General features: G+C 59.9%; 1 protein-coding gene across 1 annotated transcript in view; it reads left to right on the top strand.

Moving 5' to 3' along the window:
- The first annotated feature begins 217 nt into the window (after nt 1-217).
- Nucleotides 218-9,216, top strand: part of STK32C (serine/threonine kinase 32C) — a 72,115-nt gene continuing 63,116 nt past the window's right edge. The window contains exon 1 of the mRNA XM_043926554.1: nt 218-633. Within this exon, the coding sequence (XP_043782489.1) occupies nt 372-633 (262 nt within the window). The 5' untranslated portion in view covers nt 218-371. The remainder of the gene's footprint in view (nt 634-9,216) is intronic.

Here is a 9,216-nt window from a genome sequence, read left to right as displayed (position 1 = left end):
TCCTGCCTGTCGGCCCCGCCCCTGCCCGCCCCCTCCCCCCCCCTACCCGCGCTAGCTCCGCCCCGGCTCCTGCCTGCTGGCCCCGCCCCTGGCCTTCGCCCCTCCCCGGTTCCTGCCTTCCGGCCCCGCCCTCGAGCTGGCTCCGCCCCACACTAGCTCCGCCCCGGCTCCTGCCTGCCGGCCCCGCCCCGGCCCCGCCCAGGCCCGGCCCCCGGCTCTCGCAGTCGGCTGAGCTGACCGGGCTGCTGGGACCCGGGAGCGCCGAGCTCGGGGCGCTAGGCGGGTGCTGCCTGTCGTTCCCGCTCCCGCTCCCCGCCCGGTGGGCGGGCCATGCCCCGGACTCCGGCCGCGGTGCGCACTCCGGCCCGGCCATGAGGAGCGGCCCCGAGCGCAGGGGCAGCAGCGCCGCGGCGCCCCCCGGCTCGCCGCCCCTCGGCCGCGCGCGCCCTGCCGGCCCCGACGCGCCCCCGGCCCCGCCGCCACCCGCCGCCGGCCAGCCCCGAGCCCGGGAATCCAGCGATGTCCGCGCGCAGCCGCGCCCCCTGTTTCAGTGGAGCAAGTGGAAGAAGAGGATGGGGTCCTCCATGTCGGCGGCCGCCGCGCGGAGACCGGTATTTGACGACAAGGAGGACGGTGAGAAGGGCCGCGCGGCGGGGACCTGGGCAGCGCACTAGGGCCCGCGCCGCTGGGGAGCCCGCGCGCTCTCGCAGGGGGGCTGCGGCGGGAGGGTTTCCGTGCGTCGGGGCACCAAGGTTCCCGGCGCGGGACGGCGTCCCGGGGCGTCTCGGTTTCCGAGGAAACTCGCGGACGGTGCCTGCGGTGCCCACGCGCGTCCCCCGTGTCCAGCCGCGGCGCGGCGCGCGGAGCAGGCCCTCCAGCCGCGGGGAGTGAGGGTCGGTGGCCCCCACTGCAGCCAGTGCGCAGTGTCTGCGGTTTCCTTTACTGTGCGTTGCGCGCGCTCGGTTGCCCCTCTGCACCTGAGGGGTGCCGAGTTCGCCAAGGGAGACGCCCGACCACAGGTGGCGCGCGGGCCCGGCCCTCGGAGTTCTCAGTGCCGGCGACCGCGCCGCGTGGCTTCGGGCGTGCCCACCTTTGCACTCAGATGTGCGGTGGAGGCATGCCTTTGTGCAGAAAGCCTCCCTTTGGGAACTAGTTTGCCCTCAGGTCCCCCTGCAGGTAAGGCTAGTGACCTGGAGGTGAGCGCCGGTGGGAAGCAGGAGACCGATGCAGGCCTGCGGGCACGCCTCCCTGAGCCCTGCTGGGCACAGGGCCTTTCCCTTAGCACCCCCCGGGGAGGTGGCAGTGCCCGCCCCGGAGGAGCACCGTGACACTTCCACAGGCAAGCAGGCAGCTCTTCTCTCAGATGTCATGCAGATAAGTTAAATGCTATAAGATGACACATTTGATTTTTTTTTTGACATTTTCTTAAAATAGTAGAAACATGCATTTTTCATTTGTAGGCAGCCTGCAGCGGGTAGAATGGATCTTTTATAATTTTAGAGCACAGCTTAGCCAAGGAACCCAAGCTATTTATTTCTGATAAATAATTTAAGCATTATAGGAAATTACAATACTATGACCTAAGGCCAGTGTTGGAGACTCTGCAGCCTGGTGGCGGTCCTCACAGAGGGAAGGGGAGCCTGCTGCCCGGCGGGGTGGGGGAGGTCTGGAGGAAGCTGGGTTCCAGTGAGCCCGGTCTCGGTCAGCGGGGAGGGGGCATGGGTGTCTGGACACGGTCAAGGGGCGAGGCCTTCAGGGCCGACCACGCCCGCACAGTGTATTCTGGGGAGACCTGTCTTTGTGCTCTGAACTTTAGGGTACAACTTACCGCTGGGGATGTTTTATATGTTACATGTTTTTGAGTGTGAATATTCCAAGTGCAGAAAGCCCACAGTGAATTAGGAAGGAATCAGGAAGCAGATTACACCTAGCTCTGGCTGCAGGGGCAGGATCAGAAAACGTCTGAGAAATACATCTGATTTCAGGACTCGCCAGTGTCAGCCTAGGGCTGGCCGCTCTCGTATGTTTTTGCATTTTGCTCTCCAAGGTGGAAAATGTAGGCAGAGAGGCATTGATGTAGCCCAGTGGCTGCCTTCAGCTTTGAATGGTCGAATTTTACTACCTGTTCAGAGTATTAGGTGTCAGAATCCAAGGAACATTAAAGAGGCAAAAAAAGCACAGAATCCGTCTATGATTCTTGAGTCTGATTTGAGAGTTACTTCATACGTTTCCCCCCCTCCGCCATCCCTGTCCCTGAAGCAGGACAGCAGAGGTGCCGGCTATTCTGGGCTGGTGCAGGCGGGAGCCGGCTTCGGCAACAGGTACGCGCTCTTCAGCACACGTGCCTGTCAGTCAGCGCTCATCCCTGGGCGCCGCGGCCAGCTCTCCAACCTGAACCCCTCAGGATGAGACTTAGCTGGGCTTTGCTCGGTGAGATGAGAGGGCCGAGACTGACCCTGGGTCTGATCACTGTGGATGCGATCCTGGTTGGTGGCCACTTGGTTCCAGTTTTATTCTGTTTCTGTGTCATCGTCAGGGTGCACCCGGCTTGGGGATCATAGTACGTGTTTGCAAAGAAAGTGTGTGCAGCTCTTGGCCTGAAGGCTGTGGGTTTATTCACATGGAAAGAGCGAGCTTTGAAAAGAAGGGCCGGTCTTCCAGGAGGGCAAGGCTGTACCCCACCTTTCTCTCAGGGCGTGCAGCTGTCCTCCCCAGACAAGGTCCCACACTTCCTCGGCCCCGTGCCGGGTGAGCTGAAAGAGGTGACGGTGCTATGCTGAGGGCTTGCGTTTACTGGGACTGCCTGGTTGCCATGGTGATATGAGACCTTCTGATGAATTTTTTAGATTAAAACACCCAATTAATATATCAAATTTGGTATGCAGAGAAAAAGAAAAAGAAAAAGAAGAGTGCAGTTTAACCGTGTGCCAGGTAGATGCCAACTGAAAAGCAGAGTTGTGACATGTTGGCCCCTGTAGGTCCCGCGTCCCCATTAACCCCGAGGTGTCTGAGCCCCTGATCAGCCTGTGCCGCCGGGCCGTGTTCAGAGTCCTCTGGGCCTCCTCCTCGCAACGGACCCCTTTCTGTCTGCCCGAAGCCCCACCCCTCCTCTCATCCTGCCCTCGTGGCTTCGGGAGCACTTGATTCAGGGGTGGGCCTTGCGGGGCCTGCAGTCTGCTGCTCTGCCCAGCCTGCGGTGTGTTGGTCAGACGCCCTCATCCCTCTTGTCTGGACGTCTTCCAGCACCTTCCCCAAGCAGCTGGGTGCCCAGTAACTGGGGGCGGGGCGGCCCCTGCCCTTCTCAGCAGTCTGGCTGTTCTGAAGCCTCACGTGGGATTAGGTTGCAGGTGGGAAACAACCGGCCACGGGGAGGTTTGCCTTCACCCAGCGTCCTGGAACTAAAGCTTCCCGGGGCGGCAGAGTGCCGGTCCTCGGCGTGCGGGGTGGGGCAGGCGGTAAGGCGGGACCTGGGGCTCCCGGAGTCTGATAACCTTTTACGAAACTTATAAAACCTTTTTTAACTTATAGAGAGATTAAAGTGTATAAATTTGTGAAAAATTTAGACTTTCCTAAAATTATCCTAAACAGGAAAACCAAGGCTTCGGTAACTTCAGCCCAGAAAGGCCTCTGAGTGTACGCCTGCCCCAGCCCCTCTCTCGGATGCACTCACATCTGTGTGAGTGTCGTGTAGAGACACTCTTTATGGCTTCAGTGCAGATATGGGATCATGCTTCATTTATGGTTTTGTCTAAACCTGCTGTTTTTACTTAGCGAGGTGTCATGATATCTCGTCGATCTAAAGGATCTCTTGTTGGCTAAATTTCCAAGGGCTGTTCTCAGTCCTCTAGACTCAAAGGATGCTCTTAAAAACTGTGGGTGTCTCCCTGCCCCGAAATCCAGGTTGGATTTGTTGGGGGGAAAGGCTGGGGGATGCTGGAGCTCAGGCATCAGTATATAAGCAACTCAGCAGCGAGCCATCTTGTGTGTCCATCGTTGTACACTTGACATTGTTTCCTCAGGGTGCATTCCTGGGGATGACATTGCTGAGTCAGGAGTGCACACGTAGGGCAGCTTGGTGCATCCGCCAGCTCCTGGGGACGAGCAGTCCTGGGACACGCCGCTGTCCCGGGTGCTTGTTACACAGTGGTGACCCAGTGGGTGTGGCTGCTGCAGGTGCGGGGTGCCCGGAGAAAGGAGGAGGTGGAGAGACCGGTGTTGGACAAGGAAACATGAATGTAGCGAACACGGGCGGGTGGGGGAGAGGGAAGGAGGGAGGCCCTGCCCTCGGAGCCCGTGGAGGGTCCTCTCGTCCAATCCTCACTGCCTCTGGGTGTTGGTGACGGCTTTACTATTTGACCACCTGAAACATTGCTTTGCTTTGCTTGCTGCTGAGGTTGGTCATCTTTTTCTTTCCACGTTTGTGTTCTGCTTTCCTGAATCGCCAGCTCCTACCCCTGCCCTGATGAGAGACGCTTGTTCAATCCCTGGGTTGGGAAGCAGCCCACTCCAGTGTTCTTGCCTGGAGAATCCCGTGCACAGAGGAGCCTGGCGGGCAGCAGTCCATGGGGTCGCCATGGACACGACTGAAGTGACTTAGCGTGCACGCACACACCCCTGCGCCGAGCCTCCGGTTGGTTGGGCTGTTTGCCGCCCTGTGTCTTTTCACAGTTCCCAGGAGAGAAGGGCCCGGGGCGGTCATTCATCTTTCTGTGCTGCCTGTTTTTTTTCCATGTGCATGTGCTGATTTTTTGCGGTCGGAGTCATCAAGGCCCTCCTTCCTGGTGGTTTTCTGCCTTTGTGTTCAGTTACACCACTATGTGATGCTCATTCAGTTTTAAAAACCTGCACTTTCTTCTAGTGCTTCTGTGGTTTCACTTTTTACGTTGCGACTTTTGGTAATTTTGGACTCACATGGGAAACAGAGAGAAGGGCTTTTCTTCCCGCGGACCCTGCCTATGCTTAGACCGGGCATGTTCATTGCCTGTTTTTGTTGAATTGTGAACAAGATCTTTGCACCCGTCAAGTTCCACACTGGTTAGTGCTGGTACAAAGGAAAACTTAACTTTCAAAGATGTCTGGCCTGAGTGTGGTTTTCTGCGGAGGCTCCTCATGACTCTTGAGTTGATTTTCCCAGACTTCCTGGGTGGTCGGTCGAGTCACCTGCCAAGGACGACTCGGTGACTTGAAGGTGTGTGTGCCCAGAGCTGGGGGCTTTGGAGTGTGCGGTGCTGGGTGCGTAGCATCAGTCCGGCCCTGTCACTGAGTCCTCATCCGGTGGTGCATGGACCTGACTTACAATAGGTGCCTCTCCCTTCCCTCCCGACCCTGGGGAGCGGGGCTGGCCGGGGTGGGGGGCAGCTCTCTGTGAGGCCCGGGCTGACTGCAGTTCACCCCCTCTCCCACAACGCGGGGGCCTTGGTGGCAGAAGCACGGTGGCTGCAGACCCTGGGGTCCTCTACCAGCCAGCAGGAGTCCCTGGGCGCCCCGGTGCAGGGTCGGGTGTCCCAGGGGGGCCGTGGGGCAGCCCTGAGCTTGATGTGTTCCCGCGGCTGACGAGGCTGGTCCGGGATGGACCAGGGACTCGCTGTCGTGCTTTTTATGTAACAAATGTCAGCTCTGCGTGTCTATCCATCTGGCTGTGTGTTTTAAAATGCTAAAAATAAGTTGATTTTCTTTTAAACATTTAGCCACCCGTCTCTCCAGTTGAGGAGGGATGCAAGGATGCACGGGTGGTGAGCCTTGTCCGGGGCTGCTCTCTGAGGATGAACCCTCCCAAGGCCCCAGGTCGGTCAGAGGGAGGCAAGGCCTCAGCCCGGCGTTTATTCGGAGCAGGGTCGGGGCGGCTCAGAGGAGCTTCTCAAGCTGTCGGGGCCCCCAGTTCATGGGACCTTGTGAAGGTGCAGAGGCTGTTTGTCGGCCTTGGGTGAGGCCTCGGGTTCTGTATTTCCATCCAACATCCCACCCACCCCGGCGAGGGCAGCGGTGCTAGACACAGAGGGGACGCACTCTGGGTGGAGGGCTTGTTGGGGGGCGGGGGGGCTGGACTTGGGGGCGTGGTCCCCGGGGCACCAGCCCCAAGGCACCGGGGGCAGTGGGGTGTGCCCGCCCCGGCACTCCACTGGGTGATGCCGTTGGCGATGGGCGCTGCCTCGTCTGGATGCACGCTGGCTCTTCCTGCCGAGGGATCGCTTTAGTTTTGCTCTTATTTCTGTGTTGCTCTTTTTCTCTGGCGTCGACCACGTGGACACACGCACCCGGAACAGCCACGGCGCTTTGGATGCTGCGTCTGCAGCCGACGCCACAGCCTGAGCTTCTTCCTTCCCGTGATGAGCACTCAGCCCCCGCCGACTCCCACCCAGCCCGGGGGAGGTGTGTTGCCAGAGGCGGGTGGCTCAGGGCTGTGCGCCCCCCCCCTGCCCCCCGCCCCGCTTCTGGCCACTGTGTCCTCTCGTCCAGGCTGCTCTGACAGTCCAGCCCTGCTGTGGGGGCTGCCCTGCTCCAGGCCGCTGCAGGCAGAGCCTTCCTGGGGCCCCAGGCCAGCCGTGCCAGCCTCCCACCCCCAGGCCGGTGGCTCCGCGTTCAGGGTCTGTGCTGTGTGGCCGTGGGCCAGAGTCCCCTTTGGGTGGGATGCTCAGAACCAGACTTGGTGTTTGTTCTTCTGATGTCCTGTGTCCTGTGCAATCAGAGTTTTCCTCCTTGTGTGTTTCTCAGTCCCTGCCTCGCTCTGCCGTCTCTGGATAAATCTAGGGAGAGAGAAGACTTTGGTGACCAGCCTCTCTGCTACAAGGCCCGAGTCCAGTGGACGCTGGACCTTGCTGCTCCCAACAGCTGCTGGCAGGCTCCTCCAGCCCTGTCCCTGCTTCCCCGAGGGAGTCAGGTGGTCACCCGTCACCCCGTCCAGGCCTCTGTCCCGTCCCAGGGGGTGGACGCACACTGACCGGCGCCCTGGAGGCCACAGTGGGCTCCTCTTGCTTCCCTCAACGCTGGCTGTGGCCAGCATGCAGAATTACTTTAATGCTCAGAATTTGAGACAATTGGGGAGAAGCTGCAATTAATAAAATCATTGTTATTTTTAAAAAGCAGGATGCCTGCTTCATCAAAAGCTATTTTCTCATTGACCTGAACTCTCTTATTTAGAAACCAGGGCGCTGGGCAAGATCAGTGTGCCCCGCCCAGCCCCCAGGTCACTCCCTCCGCGCCCCGGATGTGACTGAGTGTGCGGTGGCCTCCAGCACTTGGCCTGCGCAGGCCCTGCAGGGTCGACGCCGTGCAAACCCAGCTTGGTGTTATTTACGTCCTGAAGCCAAGGAGATGGTGTGGGTGGGCCTCCGTGTCGCCCCCAAGTTATTAAAAATAGGAGCTGAGCACTTTGGGTTTCTGGGGTGTAGACGCTCACTGCAGCTCTCTCTGCACGCGCCAGGCGGGACCTGCCACTGATGCTGGGACGTGCCGCGCCATGCGCGCGGGTCTGGAGTCTGTCGGGCTTCCCGGGCACGAGTCCCCTCTTCCTGCTCCTGCCCTGCGGGGTCCGCGGTACTGGGTGCCGCTCCCAGCCTCCTGTCTCAGACTCGGCCCTGGGGGCCGGGAGGGGGATCTTGGCCCCGGCTGCTCACCCCGGGACAGTCTGTTATTCGCATGTGTGCGCTCAGCCCCTTCAGCTGTGTCCGACTCTCTGTGGCCCCGCGGACTGTAGCCCACCAGGCTCCTCTGTCCCTGGGATTCTCCAGGCAAGGTTGCCATGCCCTGCGCCAGGGGATCGTCCCAGCCCAGGGATCGAACCCGAGTCTCCTACGGCTCCTGCGCTGGCAGGCGGGTTCTTTACCACTAGCACCACCTGGGAAGCCTGTTTGTTCTTTGTTTCTGGTAGTAAACAACCCCCAAACTCAGTGACTTAGCAACAACCATTTATACTGTTTTTCCTGATTCTGTGGCTGGGAATCTGGGCGGGTCACCCGTTCCACGTGACGTCCGCGGAGCTGGGAAAACCTGGTGGCCTCCCCGTCACGGCCTCCCCAGGGCTGGTGGCTGGCTCAGCGGGAGTCGTGTCCCTGGTTGGGGGTGGTCCCTGGGGTCTCAGCTCCTGTGGGGCGGATGCCCGGTCAGTTATCTGTGACCACGTACCGTGTTGCCCCCAAACAGAAAAGGGGCGGCTGGATGCAGCCACATCAGCGCCTCGTTTCGGGAGCTGGTGGCTTGGGGGTGGCCCGGATCAGGGCCGCGCTGGGCTGCGGGGATCACGCGTGTTTGCTTCGTCCCTGATTCTCCTGTTTCCTTCATGTCAAGGTCATCTTGGGTTTGGGAAGTCATCTTTTAGCTGCTGAGGCAGACAGCACGGGGCTGAGGGGAGGAAAGGAGGGAGATGGGTCACAGAGGAGGCAGACGGGAGGGGCGAAGAGTCTCATGCCGAAGGAAGGGGGGCCCCAGCGCCCTCCTCGGTGCCCGGCTTGTGCCCACTCGCACGGCCCTGCCTGGTGGTGGATCTGCTTGGCATTGACCCGGAGGGGCAGGTGGGCAGCTGTGGGATGGTGGCCGCCCTTCGGGACAGGACGCTACGCTGAGCGCGGGGTCTGGACGCTCTTCTTGGTGGAACTTGAATCGGACGGGGGTCCTGGGCCGTGTGGGGCCCGTGGCAGTCAGAGCTGCAGACAGGAAGGGGCGTGGTCCCCGCAGAGCCCCGGAGCTGGACCTGGTGCAGACCCTGGGGGCGAGGGGGGCATGGGGGAAGGGGGCGAGACTTTGGGGTCAACGCCTGCTGTCCCCTGTCCAGCATCACCGACCTCACCACACCCACTCAGCCACGGAGCGCCGCGGACCCGCTCCCACCCGGAGGCGCACCCCAGTTCGGATGATAGATGATGCGGCTGGCTGTCCAGACGCAGACACTGCTGCTGGTGATCGTTTATTCCTTTTAGCTTTTTATTATATAACGAAAGGTGACAAGAAAAGTATTAAGAAATTCGGTGTCTTATGTAATCTCAGCGCTAAGATAACCATTTGTGCTTTTTTACACCCCCTCCCAGTCCATACTTGAACACACATGGAATATATATGACTTTTTTTTTTCATGTATTTTTATTAGTTGGAGGCTAATTACTTTACAATACTGTAGTGGTTTTTGCCTTACACTGACATGAATCAGTCATGGATTTACATGTGTTCCCCATCCTGATCCCCCCTCCCACCTCCCTCCCCATCCCATCCCTCTGGGTCTTCCCA

Source organism: Cervus elaphus, chromosome 15 (genome assembly GCF_910594005.1).
Source record: "Cervus elaphus chromosome 15, mCerEla1.1, whole genome shotgun sequence".
NCBI lineage: Eukaryota > Metazoa > Chordata > Mammalia > Artiodactyla > Cervidae > Cervus > Cervus elaphus.
The sequence above is the reverse complement of the archived record's forward strand: the minus strand, read 5'-3'. Positions and strand labels throughout refer to the sequence as shown.